Genomic DNA, 23583 nt, shown 5'->3' with positions numbered 1-23583 from the left:
TAAATTATGTATAAAATGAACATGTTACCCATTGTTTATTTTATTTATCAGTATTTCATGACCTTCAAATTTATGTGTAACATAAACATAAAATATAAATGTCCAGGGCCTGAGTAATAGCACTGAATGTAGGTAATTTCTTTGCATCTGGCCCACCCAGATTTGGTTTCCTGGCATCCCATATAGTCCCCCTAGTCCCTAGTCTGTCAAGAGTAATTTCTAATCACAGAGCTAGGAGTAATTCCTAAATGCCACCAGGTATGGCCCAAATACAAAAACAAAACAATAAAAAAAGTAAATTCCCTGTATTTCTAGGAAAGCTTTAAGTTATTTAATAACCAAAGAGGTAGACATTAAAAAAATAAAGAAGGGCTAGTTTAACTGGTGAAGTTAGTGAGTAGAATTTACCAGCAAAGTATTTTGGGTCAATAAGCATGAAGTTATATTTCTATTTTATGGCCAAATACTTTTAGGTATTAACTTCAAAGTAACAATATAAGAAAAGTACCCCCGGGCCCGGAGAGATAGCACAGCGGTGTTTGCCTAGCAAGCAGCAGATACAGGACCAAAGGTGATTGGTTCGAGTCCCGGTGTCCCACATGGTCCCCAGGGCCTGCCAGGAGCTATTTCTGAGCAGACAGCCAGGAGTAACCCCTGAGCACTGCCGGGTGTGACCCAAAAACAAAACAAAAAAAAAAAAAAAAAAGAAAAGTACCCCATGGATGTGTTACCTTCAATGATTCATCTATCATTGTTTTGACAATAAAAATGAGTGTTTAATTAATGTGTATGATGGTGGATAAAATAAAAAAAAATACCTTTAAAAAAAGAAAGAAAGGACAATTGGTTTTCTGTTTGGGGTAAATACCCAACAGTGAATGAACAGGACTAACCCCTGCCTCTGTGATTACAAACCACTCAAAGATTGCTCCAGAGACCAATTTCTTTATGCTAGAGATTGAACTAGGGTCGATTTCATGCAAAGTAAGTGACTTGTTTGTTGTACTAAATCTTCAGCTCAGAGAGGGCAATTATAAAGCTACTAAACATACAGCTATAAAACTATTTTTACGTGCAAAAACTATCAATAGTACAATTGCAACTAAAAATGATAACCATGGAGGCTCATATGGTTATAAAGAAATATGCTCATGAGGGGCCAGAGAGATAACATGGAAGTAGAGCATTTCCCTTGCATGCAGAAGGATGGTGGTTAGAATCCCGGCATCTCAATATGGTCTTCCGAACCTGCCAGGAGCGATTTCTGAGCATAGAGCCAGGAGTAACCCCTGAGCGCTGCCGAGTGTGACCCAAAGCAAACAAACAAACAAAAAAAGTGGAGTGGAACCTAAGTAGCAGAATATAAATTGGCTGCTGAAGCACCAAGGACAGTATTGGCTGCCCTGTAAAATTATCTGGGAAGTGTAAAACTACACATGTTTTCACGCTCACTACACAGATCTGAATTTGTATGTTCTACATGTGGCCTAGATAACTAAATCTTGACTCTCTGGGTAAGCCTACTTAGCATACAGCTGTGTAAAAAAAAATAACACAGAGAGTCAAGTTTACAGTCAGCATCACCACTGCACCAGGATTATTGATAGAATGGTCGAATCATGGCCTTGCTCTAACCGATTGAATATAAATCCAACTATTTTAAAATTTAGCGAATACAGTGTATGTATGGACATGCCAGACTAGGCAGCTCTAGTAAGGATGACTAATAGTTTGGTTTTGTACCATCTTTTCTCTGACAGGCATGTCCTTCTTAATTTAACACTTCATTTTTGGTTCTTCAAAACATAGAACAGCTATATGCTCTTCTGAAAATATTTGTTATTTTTAAAATTGCTCTGCTTTTTTTTTTATAGGAGTGTTATAAGACATAGTATATTTACTCGTACAAGTGAAAAGGCAAACCATTATTCAATTTCTTTATGAAAATTTAAAACTGAAATTGATCTTGGTAATGACTTTCATCATGCTATTTCACATTGAAGAATTTCGAATATCATTGTTAATAAATAATATCTGTTTATCATATTAAATATTTCATTTTACTTAGACAGTTGTAATGTCTATGCCTGATAGATCTTAGTTTAAAACAAAGAGGGGCTCATAGGTTTTAAAGTTCTTGTTGGCAAGCAAGAGGCTGTGAGTCTTCAAACCTGTTTGTCATCTGACTTTATGCCATGTGATGATCATGACAGTTCTGCTTGGTTACCAGGTACAAAGACTTGGAATATGATTCCATAACCTAGAACTAATGCAGGGTATACATGAGGTCCTGATCACTGTGTGACCAGTCTGTGAATTCCTGATTTGGAAAAAATAAAGCTAATAATTATATAATAAGTGTAACTTTAAAGCCTCAGATCCAGGTGAATTATCTTGTAATAGCAAGTTTCCTGTGAGGTATGGTTATTAAATAGAAGCATATCCATTTCTTTGTGGTAAAGAATATTTTCTTCCAACTTAAAAATGAGAGAGGCAGGCAGGCAATTAGAGAAGCCCCATCCCCCATTGCCCTACCCATGATAATGAATTCTTGTATGTAATAAAAGTTCTTGTAGTATAATAAAACCAAGAGATGTGATTTGAAGGAGTTACTCCATTTAAGATAAGAACTTCACTTGGAGCCTTAGTAGATCCAGAGAAGACTGGACCCATTAATGATAGAAGTTCTAGCAAGAACCAGGAAACGAAGCTCTGAGATGATCATCAACTTGCCCACAACTTTCACCATGGCAACCAATCTAACAACAGGACTCTTACCTAAGGAGAAAACCCCACATGGGTCAGGTTGAGAGAAACCTTGTAAAAGTCAACTTAGAACAAAGGAAGTGCACACTTTCATTGCCTGCATACACAGTGCTGAAGCACATATACTTTCATGATCTCAAGCTTTCACACTGGGATGCATACAGGGTCTCTCTCCACAATTGGAGAAACCTGTGTTCTCTATTGACTACTTCCTCTACCTCCCCTTTATCAGAATTTCTAAATAAAACCTGCTTTTAATTCACTATTTATATCCTCCTTAAATTATTTTCTGAGAAAAATCCTATGGACCTTTAAGGCTTGGGTAAAGTCTAGAACTGACTTTCATTTTTTGCAAAGAGCAAGGCCTGCTGTCCGAGATCTCCCCGTACAGCCACTTCCCAGGTGGCAGAGGTAGGTAGGGAAAAATCTGCAGATCTCTTCCAGGTTGCTACCTCGCCCGACTTCTCATAAGTCCAACAGGGACTACTACCAGAGTCAATAAAAGTTCTCTTGTTAACAAATATATTGACAGTCTACTTTAAAACTCATTTAAAATATAAAATATTTCAAATAGTTTATAAAATTACATATGTTGTGGACATAAAATGAGATCATATAATAGCTATCCAGGGGTTCATTTTAGATAGATATTTAACCTAGCAAAAAAAAAATAAATGTAAGCATTTCTATAAATGCCACAAAAATTCTCAAGCATATGGAAGGAATATTACTCTGATTTAAATACTAAAATGCCTATCATTGAAAAATGTACCACAATACAGGTATGTGAAAAAATCCTGTGGATGGGAATGGGAATAAATTTTCATCTTACATTGAATAGCATAATTTTATTTCTTATTCTTTCAAATAAGAGCCATGAACTAGAGGTGGCCACAGGTAGACATTTGTGAAACAGTTACAGAATCTTGAGGGTCAACTCTGAATTTATTTTTAACAAAACAAAATAAGTACTTTAACAAAATCTTCAGAGGATTTCACCACATTATTTTTAAATGATTGTTTTATTCTTTATTTTCAAAATGTAACTCATTGAAGGAAGTATGTAAAATCATTCTTCTTGAGTACCATCTCAAAAATTTGAACTAAAATTTCAGTGGTGAAAGTTGAGAATCTAAATTTTTAATAGTGTCCATACATAATTTTAATATTTCTTTGGCATGGTTTAAAAATGAAATATAGACAGTTCACCTCTGTTTAGTGCTCAATACTGTCATCTACTAGCTCAATGTCATTGAAAAAGCAATTCCTTCTTGGAGCCTCATTTTTGATATTAAATATCAATAATAACACCCCTCTTTCAGTTTTAATATGAAAACTAGCTATTAGCCAAGAAGTGCATAATGAATTCAAAATTCTTAGTGCACATTGTAGGAATGAAACTGAAGATGGCTATTAGTATTTTTAGTGTCTCACTTTCACTCATCGTTTTTATATTCTAAGAAATAAATGGGAGTGGTATGGATTTGCCTAAGGCTCTTTGCATTCATGAATTCTATCTTTACTGAGTAAATGGTAGGTTTCAGATACAAAGCTGAACTCTCAAACTATTAGGAGAGTAAGGTAGATGAATAACACTATAATAATGGAAATAAAAATTTGTTCAAAAATATATCATTTCATAATCCAAATAGTGTTTTGGTTTGCTTGTGGGGGAAGAGATCAAAGCTACTATTTAATATCATTAAAATAATTATTATTTCTTTCACATTTGCCAAGCCAGGCAGAAAGAAAGATACTTTCCAATGCAATAAAAATTAAACCATTTCTCAGAGAATATGACTTCATCAGGACATCAATTGTGGCTGTAATTAGTTCAGGAGAATATCCCAAACCATAGCAAAATTATGATCTTACATAAAGCTGATTCTTTGTCAGATCATCCTTTCTGCCATGTTTTTTTAATTTAGTATTTTTATTCTCCTTTGTCCTATTTTTAAATTATTTTATAAATTCAGGAGAATTTTTTTTTCTCTCCAGTGGTGGAGCATTCACTGAAACATTCCCTCACTCCTGGGGCTCCAAGCTGAGAAGACCCAAATTGAATTTCTACCCTTCAGGAGTACAGGTCATTAGGATCAATGTGTTGTCACAGGACTCCAGGGAGTCACAGGGACTCACAGGCTCAGGGCATGCTGATCAATTGTCATCATTTTTTATTCTCTCCACAGGTCCATCTTTGTCTCAAAGCCTGAGGATGTCTTTGATTAAAATAATAGTTCCTTTTCCTGATTTTAGTTATGTTTGCATTTCTGTTATTTAAGTAAGAAAGTAGTCTTTGAGAAACTAAATGTCACTCTGTTTTAGAAATTATCAAATGTGTCTCCTTGGTTCTTGTCATTATTTGTGGAGATGTCAAATGCCAAAAGGCTAACTTACCACTCTGTGGTACTCCAATTTGGCTGCCTCAATGTGACTTCCTATGAACCTCACAGAAACTCTGCTAGAGAGGAGCTTTTTGATTCGTAAAAGGTTGCACATCTAGGTTGAATTTCCTATTAAGTGTCTCTGAATGAGACACACTGTACCACTCCTATATAATTAAATAATGATTAATAAAGTATCTTTGATATAATATATTTAATAATTAAACAATATGTAGTTGAAAAATTACTTCTATTTAAGATAGTAACAAATGCAGTTTTAGGTTTAACTTATGTTTTTTAAATATTATGTATAAATCAAAATTAATGCTGGGGAGTAAAATAACTCTGATATAATATTGCTATCAGTGCTACACATACGAAGATTAAAAAGAAATGCTCTTATCATTATTTCTATTAATCAGAAAAAGAAAATTTTAAGTGAATGTGGAAAATATTACATTAAATCATAGAATTTTGTTTTGGGGTGGTGCACACCTGACAGATTTTAGAGCTACTCCTGACACATGGACAATACCAGAAATTCCCAGATAGGGGCCTATCCCCAAATCAAATAGGGAACCAAATATTCATGCAAAAAAGCTGACAATCTAGACCTTAGAATCAGCTCTTTAACCTCCTCCTGGTGAGTTTTTATTTCCCTCCTGGTGTGTTTTTGAGAAACTTCTGGAAGCTGAATAAAGAAAAAATCTGACTGGTTATTTTGTGTAAAAATTTTATGAAATGTTTTACTTTAAACTTTAATTAAAATAATTTTTAAAATCTACCCTGGTATTTTAAGGGACTTTTCTTGAAAGACTTACCTCTTCCCGTGTTTTTTGAGGAGATAAAAGTAATAGTCAAAGTAGAACATAAGTAGGTATTTACATTTCAAAATGCAAATGTAAATATGACCCCCACAGAAGTGCTCTCTGACTGATATTTATTTTGGCACATCCATATCTTACAGACTGAACAAATTAGAGAAACTGTCAGTCAAAACTGACCTAAAATATGTTCTTCCTAGCTCTTTTCTCCTGATGTCATCTAAGAAAGTCATCACTATATCCCTATTACTTTATTCTGAACCTAGAATATTAACTATGTTTAACAAGTACTGATGACTTGGAAATAATGGAAAAACCTTTCATTTATACCTAGTGTACATGTCAAAATTAAACATATTACATATCACTAATTTTAGCATATATTTAAGATATCCCCATGACTATACAAAAGGTCTTCTATCTGTGTCTTCCTCTAATTTCATCCATAAATTTTCATGTATTAACATTTGAACATGGAGATAAATATATGCGTATATTTGTGTTTATGTAGGTATATACCTTCCAGTGATGGTCAGTAATGATACTGATATTATTGTCATAAGAAACTTTTACTGAAAAATAAGGGAAGATTGAGGCACATAAGGATGAGTGGCTTCAGAGTGATGTCATTTTAAAAAGTTCTATTTGTTAAATAAAAAACTAATAAGTAGACATATTTTAATTAAAGTCAAAAAATTAGATGCTTAGATGTTCTACCTAATTTAAAATTTACAGGTAGTCCTAATAATACGCCTCTGAAATGTGGTATAAATATTGGTGCCAGATAAGGCTAATTTGAGATTCTTTGAACTCAACACTAGTAGTTCAGAAACTTCAGGTCTTGGCAAAAAGGAACTGATCACTTATTCTCTGATATAAAGTCTACCCTCTGTCTTCATAAGCAAATGCTTTCAGGTTATCTTCTGATTTAAGAGCTGCCAGCCTACTCACCAGTTTCCAGAGTCTGCCAAGTGGTGTATTCCTCCACTCTCTTTTCAAAAAAATTTAGTGATTTTATTTTACATTCAAAGAGCTAGTATTTCTGTTGTCAGGATTCTGTCCAGAATGACCAGTTCTAGCAGTTCAACTTGATGGGTTGATAACATTTATGAGTTGGTAGAAAATATGGAGGTATATATTGATTGAGGCCATATTTTGGATCAGGTCATCCTGGTTTGAACAAATATGACAAGAGCACAATCCCTGACCAAGCTATCTTGGATGGTTATTATTGAGCTACTAGTAAGGAATCTTGCTTTCTCAGAGGCAAGGAGGCAAAAAAGGATATTCCTTTTTTATTGTTATTAAATTATAAGTTTATATTGCTCTAATGTGGACTTTTCCCAATAAAACCATATGGTAATTTTATGTGACAATCTTGATTCATATGTGGAATATTTCCATAGAGGTGGGAATCAATGCTTCTGATTTACACCTCATAGTATATGATACTTTGACACAATTGATAGTCAAGACTTCCCCAACATATAATTCTTTCAGACTTAATTATGCATAATTTTTGATTCATAATTATCATGTTCTATCCAAGTCGGGCTTGCTTTCTTATTTACCATCAAAACATCAATACACTGCATGATGCTATTTTTGTAAATAATATGTCTATGTGTGTGTGAATGGGATTGAATTATCTTCAAGATGACTGTTTGCATGCTATATGCTTGCTTGACAACTGTAATCATAAAATTGTCCAGGAAGTTTTAAGGATGTCTTCAGAAACAAACTCTAGGAATGCTATCTACTGTTTTTTTCTGTGAAACAATGGCTTGATTCTCCTTTTACATATTCAGATTTCTCAAATAATAGGTAAAGAATGGATAACTAATTAGAACACCAATTAGATGTTGACATATACTTTGATAAATCTGGGATATTTTAAAGAGATATTACTCTCAGGAATTGCATGCTTTATCTTAATACAGAACATGACAATAGATTCAAGTATATTGCAGCTGATTCTGGGAATGTGAAGAAAACAACGTAATTTATATGATCTTGTCAAACTTTGATTAAGAAAAACACATATAGCAGATGGTAGTCTTCTTTTCCATAAATTTGAGTTTTGTCTGAGTTACAATTAGAATAATCAAAGTACTATTCAGCTCCATTAATTTCTGGCTTATGTTTATTATGGAGAATAAATTATTAAAACTGAAAACAACATCTGAAAAGTGTCGGGTTTATGATGGCAATATATATGGTTGCTCAGTCTTATATGTTAAAGGATTAAACTATGTATATTAACTATATATGTGTATTAACTACATATAACTACAAATAATATGAAATAAATTAACAAAAATTAAATACTTAATTAATATTATGATATTTTAAAAGAGATCCAGAATTTTGAAAGTTTGATTTTTCAAACAGTTGGAATTCTAGGAGACTAGGGTTTTAGCAAGAGGGTAGAAGCAAAGCTAAACCTGTGGAACTTGTCATCACTCTTAAGTCTGTGATCCTGGCTACACTGCTGTATAAGTGGGAAATCCCCATGCCAAAATATTACTCAAATTCTCCCAGATGTTTTATTAGAGCTGAAATGTAGCATAATGACAGCTTTTTTTTTCAAGTAGATATTCTTGCTAGTTTTGGAGTTCAATTCACTGGGTTGGATCAAGACATTGCAATATCATTTAAGTCATCCCTCTATTTATAAGATGTGCAGACATGATGGATAAGGAAAAGATGTTAGTATTTGAAATTAAAAATTCTGTTCTATGTTTAAATTTAGTCTAAAACAAGAATTCTTTCAGTAGGAGATAGACAGATGGCAGAAGGATGTTATAAACCACAGGAGTGTAGGTGATATATCCTAGTCATCTTTGTTCTATTCACTGAAAGTTTTGCCAGGCAAATTCTGTGACATTATTCTTAACTATTTTCACAATCTGTAAGGATGAAAAATATCTAGATAAATAATATTCAAGAATATTTTAGAATATTAAAACAAAATAAGTATTTTTAAAAATTAAATTTGGTGGAAATTTTCCTAAGTTGCTTACACATATTTACTTTGGGAATTCATTCTGATAGTGGAAAGCTACAAGAATTTTCAACCAGATGAAAGTATGGTACATTCCTACACAGGAAGAGAAGCAGATATCTAAGAGGCAGAGCCAGGGGTTTCTCCATAGGATACACCTGTAGAATTCTTAAATCAGATTGGATTAAAACCCTAAACCAGAAAAAAAATTTATTTGAATATTCATATTATCAGCAACGGTCAGCAGTGGGGATAAAATAGTGAAAAATGACTATTTTGCTTTTCTCCTAACTCTTCTGTATCAGTAACTACAGTGACTGCATCCTAAAATGTATTTTTATCCATTATTGGCAAAAATATTATGGTTTTTATAAGTAATTTACTGGAAAAATTTCCTTTGGTTGTCATTAGTGGAGTTAAGTTGAATTGTGCAGGCTAGAAGATTCAGAGAACCCATCAGAAAGTCATGTTTACAGAGCAATGAAACTGCAAACAAAAGTGTGCAGGGTAATAAGCAAATCAATATTATTCCTCTTTCTTAATTAAATTCACCACATGCTTACTTTATACCAGAGAACTAAAACATAAATATATACAATTATGGCAACATTTGCATTTCTGTAAAGTGAGCTATAAGTAGTAATATATAACTGATAAGCCAGGTAAGCCATGGAGAATATATGTAATTGTTCTGTCAGAGAGTTAGTTATAGAGTTTAACCAGGCAATTTATTAAGAAAAATAAGATGAGGGAATAAAGTGGTATTTTAAAAAGCTATCTGCCAGCTAACAAAATGAATTTTGACTCTAGTATACAAAGTAAGAACTTTGTAAGAGATTACTTTATACAATGGGTTATTTATGAATTAATCAATGACATCAAAAAGTTAATAAATGATAGGAAAATGCCATGATTCATTTGTTACAACAGTGCTTTAAATTGAGATAGTATCAATGAACAGAGACCTCATTTAAAGCAGGTTAGGAATAAATCAAAATCTGTTCACTCACAATTACTTAACTATAATACTTTGAATTTATACAATATTGTATGAGTGGCAATGATGTTTACATACCTATGATACAATAGCCAGAAAGAAACACCTCATTTCTAATAATTAATAAATAAATCATTTTGATAGTCAGTAAGAAGCAATGTTAGTTTCACTAGACTGCACATTAACAAAAAGAAAATAAGCAATATACTCCAAGGACGGAGAAACCCCATATTTTTTTAGGCCAAGTGAATTCCTTTTCGAATGGCCCCAATATTTACTGTGCCAGGGCAGGAGGGAAAAAACAAAAATACAAAAAGCACAAAACCTTGGTTATTTTTTTATATTATTTTTTATCTTTATTTATTATTATTATTATTTACCTATCTATTTTTGGTCGATTTCTCTGTTTGGGTGTGATTATTGAAATTGTTGTCCCCAGTTAAACTTATTTTTTTCTCTTCCTTTCTTTTCTTTCGTTATGTGCTATGCCATGTTTCTTATTTCAAGACCATGGCGTGTTTTGTTTTGTTTGTTTGTTTTTCTTTGTTTGTTTTTCTTTGTTTTTTTTTTTTTTGTGGTGCTTATCGATATAGCTGGAGTCCTCACTGGATATTTGACACTTCTTTTGGTACTGGTGGAGTGTTTCACCTTCTTTTTCTCCTTCATCTCTCAAATTGATGATGAGAGCCTCTAGAAGGATTCTGCCCATTTTTGGTGTATTAGACTCTTACCCCAGTTTATTACTTTTCTCTTTTTCAAACAAAACCACGCAACTTGAACTAGCTAGTCCTACCTCCAGTTAGAGGGGGAAATAAGGGAGGCATCAAGACCGAACAGGTGCAAGACTACTAAGTAGTAGGTTAGATACAGAGGGGACCACATATTCTAGCCACCCTGGGGGTGAGGGAAGAGGAAATGGGAGGTAGGACAAAAACGGAGGTGTAGGGAGGACAATTTGGTGATGAGAATCCCCCCTAATTTTATGTAAATATGTACCTAAAATATTATTGTCAACAATATGTAAGCCACTATGATCAAAATAAAAATTATATTTAAAAAAAAAGAAAATAAGCTTAATTTTAAACTCCCAAAGAAAAGCAGCAAAGACCTGTTTAATCAAGGCACCATATAGATTTCTGAAATTAATAAGTCTATGGGAAGCTGAACTTAGTTGTTCATCAACCGTTTGATGTTAATTGTTAAATACACACTATATCTAAAATATTTTAACTTTTTGCTCTTAGTGGTCTGCTATAAAACATTAATAATATTGTATTTTATGAAAGATCTTAGTGCCAATGTACATTAAACACTAAAGTTTAGTAATCAACTTTGAAGAAACTACTTTGGAAAGCTAGATAGAAAGAAAATGTAAATATTTTTTAATCCTATAGCTATTGGAAATAAAATTAATATATATTTCATAACCCATACAAAGTGGCAGATCAATTTACTGCTTCTCAGAAATATAACTTAAAATTTATTTTACAGTAATAAAACAATTATGGTTGTTTACATTAATGCACTAGCAAATAATTTTTTTTTATTTTTCTGAGAACTACAAATATTCAGTAAAGTGTAAATTTTGTACAATTAGGAATTGGTTTCAGTTCTGGATAAGTTAATTTTAAAATACTAATTTGCAACAAGATCACATTAGCAGCAAAATCCCCTACATCCTTCAGAATATACATCATAATTTCTTGCTATGTTTCTTCTCACTCTTTTGAAAATGAAACTTCCTATAAATTTAATAGGTAGATGATAAACATATTATTTTCTCACAGGGATTCCAATAATTATGATTTTTATTTTTCTAGTAGCAAAAAGAATAAAGTGAAAAGAAATATATGCTGCATTCTATGTATTGTCCAGTTGGTGATTTATATATGCCTTGCTTCTTAAATCAATATTATAGAATAGGTATAAATTCTATTTGTCTTTCAATTCCAAGTGAAGAATTAAAAGTCCATATATTTTATATATGTATTATATATATCCATATATATGATTTTTTGTTTGATTTACTGGGTATTATTCAGTTGTTCTCAGGGATTACTACTGGCGCTCCAATCAGGGAACGCTCATGACAGTATTCAGGGGACCATATGTGTTACTATGGATCAAATTTAGTTTGGCTGCATGCAAGGCAGATGGCCTGCTGTATTATCATTCTGGCCAGAGTTTAAATAGATAAACATATATTTAAAGATCTCAAATCTTTCATATAAAACTCAGACCATAAAAACAGCCTCAAGAAACATACTATTACACCTAGACATACCAAAATAAATCAAAATATTTTTTTGTCCCCCAATTCACAATACAGATCAGGCAAAGGGCCCGTTATGGGGTGCATTTACTGTACGTCCTCTTTTTATACAGTCAGTGTAAAGAAAAAATCAGAATATTTTAAAATTAAAAAAAATCTTTAATCAGGAGCTGGCGCAGTGGCGCTAGAGGTAAGGTGTCTGCCTTACCAGCGCTAGCCTAGGACAGAGCTTGGTTCGATCCCCCCTGGCTTCCCATATGGTTCCCCAAGCCAGGAGTGATCCCCCCTGGCGTCCCATATGGTTCCCCAAGCCAGGAGAGACTTCTGAGAGCATAGCCAGAAGTAACCCCTGAGCGTCACTGGGTGTGCCCCCCCAAAAAAAAAACTTTAATCATTAGTTGAAAGCTGTTATTTTTTTTTCTATTAGCTGTTCTTTTTTTTTTCCATAATACTTAAACAGCACTATATGAATACCAATTCAGGGGCCAGAGCAATAGTACATTCTGTCGGTTATATGCCTTGCATATAGCCCCCATGATTTAGATACCTAGCATTCATCTGTACCCTTAGCAAACCACTAAGAATAATTACTTGATGCAGAGCCAGGATTAACTTCTGAGCATTCCCCCATGTGCATCACAAAACCAAACCTAAAAATACAAAAAATACCAGGTTATTTCCAACACAAAGATGGAAGCTAAAGTTTAACTAGAAGATAAATTTTGAAAATAGTTTATACTAACTAAAACATCATATATTTGCAATTTTTTGTTTGTTTTGAGCCACACCCGGTGATGCTCAGGAGTTACTCCTGGCTATGCACTCAGAAATCGCTCCTGGCTTAGGGGACCACACGGGATGCCAGGGGATCGAACCACGGTTTGTCCTAGGTTAGTGTGGGCAAGGCAGATGCCTTACCCCTTGTGCCACTGCTATGGCCCCATATTTGCAAATTTTATTTGTTGTGTTTTGATTTGTTATGTGTTTGTTGCTAACACTAATGATATCATTTTGATAAACTTCATCATTAGAGAAGATGATTAATAGTTATAATCTGGCTAATTTATTTGCATCTACTGAATATATTTTTCCATCTATAGATGATCAATTATGAACATGGATACTGTGAATTATTCAAAATATGGCAGCACTGTGGTAGTCTCTTAAATTTATAGTTCTTTTAAGACTTTTCACCTAATCCTCTAATTTCGTTATGATCTGAACTTAGAGATATTTCAGCCCCCATCTTTTTCTATTAATGGAAATTAGGGATGTGTGCCAAGTCTCCATTTGCATTCTGACTTTCTTCAAGCACAGAGACTCATTAACAACAACTCTTAAAACATTTATTGGAGAGCCATTAGATAAAGTGAAATCTCACTAGGAGGAGGAGCTAATGTAGCCCAAAATGACAGAACAAAACATTAGCAAGGATAGTCCAACAATTTCATATAGTTTATTATAGGGATATGGTTATATTTTGCCCAATCAATTCTCTTTAAAAAGAAAAAAAAGAGCTGATTTCAAAATCTTTTCAGGCAGAACCAGATGCAGAAAACAACAAGGCTTGTCCTTGGGCCACCCACACACACCCCACCCTACCTTTCAACAGACTGTTGCATTCACCAACTCCAACCAGCATTTCACACAGTCCATCAGCCCCTTTATGGAAGTACTGCCTCAGGCAATAGTTGCTATTAGAAAGCTTTCCTCTTTTTCTAGCAGTTCCATATTTCAAATGATTCAGGCATCTTCAAGTGAATTGCTTGATAGATTTCCAAAATGATCACTACAGGTCAAATTCGGCTCAAACGCCATTCTTTCCCAAGTTTTGAAAACATATTTTTACAGCAAGTTTGGAGAAACATTTAATGAGCTGCAATTCAGTAGAGATATCTTTTTGACTTGTGTTTGGCCTCAAAATAAGTTTGGCCCTTTTAAATGCTTAGCAATTTTTTTCAGATACAATGACTACCTCTTTTTTTTTTTTTTTTTTTTTTGGTTTTAGGGCCACACCCGGCGTTGCTCAGGGGTTACTCCTGGCTGTCTGCTCAGAAATAGCTCCTGGCAGGCACAGGGGACCATATGGGACAATGAGATTCGAACCAACCACCTTTGGTCCTGGATTGGCTGCTTGCAAGGCAAACGCCGCTGTGCTATCTCTCCGGGCCCACAATGACTACCTCTTTCACTATAGTAAAATATATTACAGAGTACATTATATTCTAAATTCTGAAATATTCTAGAGGTAATATAGGAAATAAATACACTAGAGAAGACTCCATTTTATTCAGAATGTTTTGATTTAAAGAGTTTCTAATAATTTCCTTTATTCCCCTAACTATTTCTATGCAATGATATTTATTATTTAACCCAATTTTTCAAATATTTAAAACACATGAATTCTGGGGGGGGGAAGATGATGTAGAAGTATACATTAATTATTAGTAAAAGAAGAAACAGCCACATTAAAATAGTATCAGTGGTATTTAATTTGGAAGAGTTTAATTGAAAGTTATCTTATCAGCCTAATATTAGTGGATTCTAATAACAAGGATTAATGCAAGAATGCTATCTTGCTTAATGGAAAAATTGAGAGGAGTAGGGTCAATTGTCTTAACCAGGAGTTAGATAAAAAAAAATGCCTGTGCAAAGGAGAGATTTTAGAAAATTAAGTTCAGAGAAAAAAAAAAAGAGCTGTACAGTCTCAATCTTTTAGAATTCTCATTATTCAACGTCACTATTTTATCCTTTTTTTTTTCAAAGATAAATGATATAAGGAACAACTTTCCTGCAAGATTATTCAGTTATAGTCTGCGGCAACTCCAGATTTGCTTTATGGCAATGAAGTGTCCCTTAGCACCTTTTGCTCTTTGTCAACCAAGCACCACCAGCAATAAACCCACCCAAAATACAAAATACATAAAGAAAATGAGAACATTTTCATGTCTTTGAAACATCTTGAAAATTTCAGGTCGGGTGATTTCATCAGTGCATAGTTATATTCTAATATATATGTATGTATCCAAGATTTGTTTATTACAAATATTCTGTAATGACTATTGTTAAGTAAATCTTCAGAACATATTTCTAGACACTAAAGTCTTTTTTTTGGGGGGGGGGTCACACCCGGCAGTGCTCAGGTGGTATTCCTGGCTCCAGGCTCAGAAATTGCTCCTGGCAGGCACGGGGGACCATATGGGACGGTGGGATTCAAACCAATGACCTCCTGCATGAAAGGCAAACGCCTTACCTCCATGCTATCTCTTCGGCCCCGACACTAAAGTCTTAAAAAAGAATGTATATCTTTGAAACATCATGTAACTTTACCTACACATATATAAGTATATTTTCCTTACATAATATATAAAAATGATTTTACTGCACTAATACTAAATTGAGTACTTAACTTTAAATAATAAGTCAGAAGAATAGTGCATTGGATAGGGTTGATTCACTACACAGGTTCAATCTCAAGCATCCATTGTAGTCCTGAGTATCATCAAGATTGATAATAAGAACAATCAGAAATAAGTTTGTGATGCCTGTAGATATGGACCCAAAACAAACAAAACTATCAAACGTATAAGAAAAATGTCTTGGTTAGTATAAATATTTTTTATATTTGTTGAGTTTGCTTTTATAAGGAGAGTGCTTATTATTTCCATTTTCTCATTTTGTTATTAAGTTCCAATTTTATTGTTATGCTTTTTTAAAAAAGTTCTCTGAAATTATTAGTTTATTAGTATTATCCAGGACTCAATGTTCAGTATTTTTTCTTGAAATTATATAAACAAATGCAAATGGAAAGAAACCAAGTCAAAATTATATAACAAAATTGTACTTATCACAAAAGGATGAAAAACTGCAAGAACAATATTTTAAAACACTGGCAATTTAAAATGATGATTATTTAAAAAACCACAGTTGCCAAATAATTCCTATAAACTTCTGAACAGATAAACATTGACCCTAATAAATGAGTTTGTGTTTTGTAAGAAAAATAAAACTAAATTAGATAATTTGCACAAAGTTCAAATGTTTTCTCTTAAGTTCACTTTATAATAAAGGGACAAATATTAAGAAAATATATTTGATTTTTAATATTAAAATTAATCCAATTGATCAAAATCACCAAAGTTTCCTTTTAAGCAGATATTTATAGCCAGAACTTTTTGAGCCTTTGCTAAGAATATCCAAGATTTGTTTACTAAACACTCCAATGTTCATAGCAGTGCTATTTACAATAGCCCAAACCTGGAAACAACCCAGATGCCTGACAGATGAGTGACTACAGAAAGTCTGGCACATCTACACAATGGAATACTATGCAGCTATTAGAAAAAAATGAAGTCACAAAATTTGCCTATACATAGATGGATATGAAGATGTGGATATGATTAAAATAAGTCAGAGGGAGAGAGATAAATATAGAATAGTTTTACTCATCTATGTTATAAGAAAAATAAGAGAGTATAGTAATAATACCCTAAAACAACAGAGATGAGAGCAAGAAGAACCAGCCCATGATACAAGCTTGCCACAGAGTGGTAAGTGCAGTTAGAGAAATAACTACACTAACAAACACTATAACATTGATATAGAGAAAAATCAAATGCCTGAATCAAAAACAGGCTGGGGTTTAGGGAGGAGGGAAATTAGGGACAATGGTGCAGAAAAGTTGTACTGGTGAAGAGTGGTGCACATTTTATGCCTGAACCACAATAATGCAGATGTTTTTAATCATAGAGCTTAAATAAAGAAATGATTTTTAAAAATAAATAAAATAAATGTCAAAAAAAGGGAGCCTGGTATATAAGCTCACACTTTTGGAAATACCTTTAAGTCTTTTGAATGTGAGACCTGTAAATATAGCTGCCGTTACACGTTGATGGAAGTTAAATAATGTAGAGTCCTCATGTAAAGAGCAAAACATTTTCTATTATTCCTTAAAAAACAAATTTTCAAAATGTTTGTAAAAGTCTTATGCAGTAAGTACACTGGCTACTCTTTACTTTGTAAATATAATGGGGTTATCTATGTGAAATTTACATTAACTGATTTAGTTTAGCATGAAAATCTTTCCAACTTAACTTTTATTACCTTCAGCATTAAAACACAGGGTATATAGACTAAAGTTTTAGAGTCTACTGTATGAAAAGATAAAACACTATAATAATTCATATAATCCAAAATGAATAAAAGCAAAAGACTAGTCCCCCACAAAGGAGAAAAATGCCAGACCAATGTCAGAGAACAATACTAATGAACAATTGTATTCACTTAGGAGCACTCAAAATATCAACAAAACTGCTGAAACGTTTTTGCTTTGCAATTACTGAGTGGTATTCAGTTAATAGAATAACAATTATTTCATAAAATTTGCATCAGAGAACTGAAAATGAAAACACCTACCATCTACATATGTATCTAACTTGTGCTGGACACCAAAAAGAACCTGCTTTCAATTTCCATGCCAATTTACAACCCCTATACTGTAGCAGGAAACATTAGTGGCTATGTTATTCTTACTGCTTTTTGTTTTTGATTATTTTCATTGTCACTTTTAAAATAATGTTTACTTACAGATTAAGAGTATATTAATTGTTTTTTTCTAATATTTATATTAAAACTCTGTATTAAGGCTGTTTGCTATTTACTTTTATTATTATTTCAATAATAGAATCACTTAAATTGCTAATGTAAATTCATTGTTTTGGGGTGACCAGACAGGTATTACAGTGGGTTGGGTACTTGCCTTGAAGAAATCCAACTTGAATTTAAGCCCTGACATTCCATCTGGTCCCTGGAGCCTATTAGGGATAAGAATTCCTGAGTATTGAACCAGGTATAAGCCCTGTGAACCACTTGGTGTCGCCCCCAAACAAAGAAATAAAATCATCCTATTTCTGAAGATATACACTATATGATTTACTTATGTGTGTTATAAAATAAGACATGTAATCAGATTCAAGAAACTAAGAGAAAATCAGTGGTTACTTAAAGGGAAGAAGGGTAAATACAGAGAAAAAAGTCAATATTATGTAATATGAGAAACAAACTTCCCAGTGAAATTTTTATTTTGTTTTGTTTTGCTTATGTATTTATTCACTTATTTATTTATTTTTCTTTTGGGGCCACAGCTGGTGATGCTCAGGAGTTACTCCTGGCTATGCACTCAGAAAATGCTCCTGGTTGGGGACCATATGGGACGCTTGGGACCGAACCGAGGTCCATATGGAGTCAGCCAGGTGCAAGGTGCCCTGATTTTGTCTTAGGGCAACACACAGCAGTATTTAAAAATTACCGTACTTCTGTCTCTGTGCTCAGGTGTCACTCTTGGTGAATTCAAGAGACCATATGTGGTGCCCAGAATAAAAACCAAGTTGTCCAAATACAAGACACGGGTAATATTATAGTTCTAGCCAATGAATTTAATGTAATATGTATGTATGTATGTATGTATGTTTGTTTGTTTGTATGTTTGTATATATAAATGCACGCTGGTTTTAAGTAATACACACATGAAACTTTTATACTATAACGTAAAGCTACTTCCAAAATCGCTCCTGTCTCGGGGACCATATGGGACTCTAGAGTTCAAACTCAGGTCCATCCTGGGCAGCTGCGTGCAAGGCAAATGTCCTACTACTGTGCTATCGCTCCCCAGCCCCTGAAACTCTTCTTATTCTATATTAAGCTCCACCATATATGAGGGTTTCTCTTTACTAAATACCAAAAGTTATTGACTTTGTGTATAATTTAATCTCAGTGACATCAAAATGGCCTACTATTGTTCTTTAAAAATCTCTTTAATATGTATTCAAAGAGATTTATATACTTTTAGGTTTAGCAGTTTTCTCTATGCTTTGCAAATCATTGCTAATATTTTAAATTTGAAAATACAATAGAGATAAAATGACAAGTTAAAAAACATGAATTTTCCTCTGGTCCAAATTCATCTTAATATTTGTTTTCAATATTTGAGCATTTGCTTTCATTTTCATCCCAATGCTATATGGGATGATCAAGGTAATTCTGCTGCTATTATTGGCAAGGGTCATAAAAGTGCTCCAAATTATCAATATTTGAAATAGAAAATACATTTTTTTTTGTTTTTTGGGTCACACCCGGCAGTGCTTAGGGTTCCTCCTGGCTCTACCCTCAGAAATTGCTCCTAGCAGTCTTGGGGTACCATATGGGGTGCGGGGATTTGAACCACCATCCTTCTGCATGAAAGGCAAATGCCCTACCTCTATGCTATCTCTCCGGCCCCAGGAAATACATTTTTATTCAATTTATCACAGTATTGCAATTCACTATTAAAATTTTACAAAGTAGAGCCAAAATTTCTCTGTAATTTAATTAATTAATGTCTTGAGACTTGTAAAAAGTAAACTGCCTAATATGCTAAATTCTAGTAATCTCTTGTCTATTGCTGCAGATATGTATAATTGTGTTTTATTTCACTTGAATCTTAACCCAGTTAACAATGCATCATGCAGTTACCTCCCTTCTCATGTCAGTCACATCAACATAGCCTCCCTTGTTTTGCTTATTTCCTAACAATGAATATATTACTTACTCTAAGTATATTCAAACCACAATGTGATTTAATTCCTAAATACATTTTATTCTGAATTTATTTATGTAAAAGCATCTTGATGATAGGAGGTGCTCAATAAACATTTTCTGAATAAGAAGAATGAGTGAAACATACTATTTAAATAGTGTGCTGTACAGAATGGCATGTTATTAATAAATATGCTGAAACTCTTAGAAGTGGCTGATGCAGAAACAAATGTAAGTCTTTTACTCACAGCAAAACCTTTAAGATGAATGTGTGGCATTCGTGGAATATGATTTATTCACATATACTAGGAGATTTATAAGCATCTATTAACCTACTCGAGTTCCAATTCTGTCTTAGACTGGTCCTTTGTCATGATTAGCTATGTTGTGACTGTACATTTAAAAAATGGGTTTTCCGTGTTGTGTGTGCAAAAAAATGTAAAAATGGAAACCCACAATGACTAAACAAGCATGCTATTTATCTTGATATATATATATATATATATAATTTTACTTGTGTGTTTAAAATTAAACATATCCATGTAGGGCATTTTATTTGTATTTGAGATCCATTGTTATAGAATAAACTATGCTTCCCAACTAATTCATTTGTTGACATTAAAATTTCTAGCATTTAAGAAGATAGCCTGATTTAGAGTAAAGGTTTCTAAAGTGATAACCTAGTAAAACCAGGGTTTTAATTATACAAATTACTGAAAGTAATTTTTAATTTAATACAATGCATGCTTTTATAAGGAGAGAATTTTTGAATACATGCATAAAGGAATGAAATGAAAAATCACTAGAAGAAAGCTAGATATAAACCAAAATGAAAAAAAAAATGAATGGAATCTTGACCTCAGAAGCAGCATAAGAAAACAGCCTATCTACACCTTACCACAGACTGATACAGAATTCTGAGGAAATTTTATTTCATCCATGCAGTCTGGGTTTGGAGATATACTACAGTGGGTAGGGTGCTTGCTTTATGCGTGGCTGATCCAAGTTTGATCCCTGGAACTACATATGCATCCTTCCTTACCCACTACTGCCAGGAGTAATTCCTGGGACAGCTGGTGTGTAGCCTCAAGCTTCCACATTCCTCCTCGATTAACTTAGCTAATGTGTGATATATTGTTATAATAGTCCTATCAAATAAATGGCATCATGAATTACTAGTGAATAAACCAAATCTGTTTGATCATATTTTTTATATTGAAGTATCAATCTAAATTAGATTTGAAATAATTTTTTTTGTTTGTTTTTTGGGCCACACCCAGTGTTACTCAAGTGTTACTCCTGACTGTCTGCTCAGAAATAGCTCCTGGCAGGCACGGGGGACCATATGGGACACCGGGATTCGAACCAACCACCTTTGGTCCTGGATCGGCTGCTTGCAAGGCAAATGCCGCTGTGCTATCTCTCCGGGCCCCTTGAAATAAAATTTAATAGTTATGCTACTTCATTGATATGCATTTTTAAAGATGAATAAGAATGTCTCTGTTTTTGTCAAAATTCTCAACTGTAGAAATAATCTTAACAGTCAAAATACAACATTGGAGTTTGATCTTGTCCTTCCTCAGGATAAAATATCAGCAGGAAAGTCATTGTCTTAGGTGAAAATTCTGACTATTCCCTTCACAACTTGAGGAGTAATTCAAGCTAAATAAATTGCATAGTCTAAATTTAGATAGATTATTAGATCACCTATCATTTATCCATTCTTCTGTGCACTATAACAACTCATCCACACCAGGTTCTGAAGGATGCCATGCCTAAATCCATAACTGTAAAATGCACTTCTTTCTGCTATTTTAGTAAAACAGAGAATAAAACTTTATACTCAGGAGACAAAAAGTAATATCTTCCCATGTTTTACAACCCAGAATAATTAATTTAATTTATGTAACATATGAAAAGTATAAATAAAGAGAAGGATATGGGTGTGGGGATATATTATTTCAGTGAAGAATATACAATTGCAAGGAAAAAACAAATTACTAGGTTAGTGCTAGAAATAAAAGCATAATATGATATATTATTTCAGATGCTAATTTGAGTCTTCAATGGAATCCTAATGCTGTGGTATCTACAAATATACTATTTACCTCCAATTGTTTTCATTTTTAGCAATTATGCAATCTTGTGTCTCTAAAAACCAATAAACACCTTCCCAATCTTCAGTGGAAATTTCCCCTTAATGATTCTTTAGCTAGATTATAAGAGGACTATGATTTCTTTTACAACATCTTTCTGATAGTGTTTCATCATCAGAGGTGTTTATAAAAATGTATTGAAATTAATAAACAAAGATACAATGAAAACAAAATGCAGCTTTCTCTGAGCAAAGCTACAATGTCTGAGGTTTGGTTCACAATAAATATGGAGATTTTAGACACTCGAAAACAGTTTTCTTGGGTGTGTTATAGTTTGTAGATTCACAACAAGAAAGATCTCTGAATGCCATATGTGCCTAAATATATATCATAGACTTCTGCATAAATATAGAATAGTTTCTCTTAAACCTGTAGATGATAAAAAGAAGTGTCCCTTTCCTTTGTCAAGTAAAATGTAAATAATATCCACTTTAATTCAGTTTTAACTTTTTCACATGAAATAAAGCCTTTTGTCTATCCCTCAGGAAATTCTTGATTTTGCCATTCAAACAGCTAGATTATTTATATCACAATGCTCTTCCCACAAAACAATGTATCCACAGCCCTTGCTGAGGGCCTACCCTTGGTGTTAAGTCCGTTGATGTTAAACCACTCACCGGCAGTGTTTATGGGATCCCGTCAGGGTTTCAATCACAAAGCACTCGCCATCATTGAGACAGTATGCAAGGTCCTTGTCTCGGCAGGGTTTGAAGTGCTCAGAACGCTCAGTGGAATAAGTTGTGGTGCCTGTCAAAGGAAACACAGAGAATGCTGTCAGTAGTGCCTTCTGACCCAACAACTCCTCCTGCTACTGGCATGGAAACCTGATGGGCATCTGGTTGTTGACTTTGGGGCACCTATACAGAACATTTGGACCCTTATTGTACTCAACAGACAAAACGGGCCACATTTACTGAATGTTTTAGTCACTTCAGAGTCAGATATTCAAAACTAATTCCCAGTGTGATGGTCCTGTGAGGTAGAGCCATAGAGATAATAAGTCATATGTGTGGCAACAGGATGTACATAAAACCGACTTGATAAGCACCTTGATTTGGAATATTCCAGTTTCCAGATTGTTAAAAAAAATAATCTTGTTGTTTATAAACCAGTGAATTCTAAAAATATCAGTTTGTACTCAATTGTTTTATTTCTCACTAGATTTTAACAATTGGCATCACTCTAAGGCAGTACCATTTGATGATGGAACATCAGCAAACATTAAGTGATCCTAGAGTTAAATACCCTAAATTCATTTTCACTAATTTCAATTTTAACGTGCTGTGTGAATGATTGAAATTATGTCTTTTCCTTCATTGTTGCCAAATGCTATTCAACGTCTGATTTATGTATATTGTGTTTTGTGAAAATGAATGTCAACCTCTTTTTATTTTTGGTTTTCTTTTATTTGGCTTTGTTTTTAGTTACAGCTGTAATCAGCTTATAGCTTAGTCAATTATTTAATTTTCTTCTTTTAGTATGTAATTAAAATGCAAATGTTTAAATTCTGAAGCAATTTCAAATGTGAAATATGTTTCTGGTAAATATTTAACAGGACTAATTTATTGTCATTTATTAGCACCCTATTAAACACTTATTTTTAAATAC

The 23583-nt window shown here is 33.4% G+C and overlaps 1 protein-coding gene across 2 annotated transcripts in view; it reads right to left on the bottom strand.

The window, feature by feature from the left end:
• NRG3 (neuregulin 3) overlaps positions 1–23583 on the bottom strand; it is a 1117732-nt gene that overhangs the window by 580297 nt on the left and 513852 nt on the right. For both annotated transcript variants that reach the window (XM_049790772.1, XM_049790773.1), the window contains exon 2: positions 22593–22722. In XM_049790772.1, the coding sequence (XP_049646729.1) occupies positions 22593–22722 (130 nt within the window). The remainder of the gene's footprint in view (positions 1–22592; positions 22723–23583) is intronic.

Source organism: Suncus etruscus, chromosome 17 (genome assembly GCF_024139225.1).
Source record: "Suncus etruscus isolate mSunEtr1 chromosome 17, mSunEtr1.pri.cur, whole genome shotgun sequence".
NCBI classification, from domain to species: domain Eukaryota; kingdom Metazoa; phylum Chordata; class Mammalia; order Eulipotyphla; family Soricidae; genus Suncus; species Suncus etruscus.
This window is presented reverse-complemented; position numbering and strand designations above follow the sequence as displayed.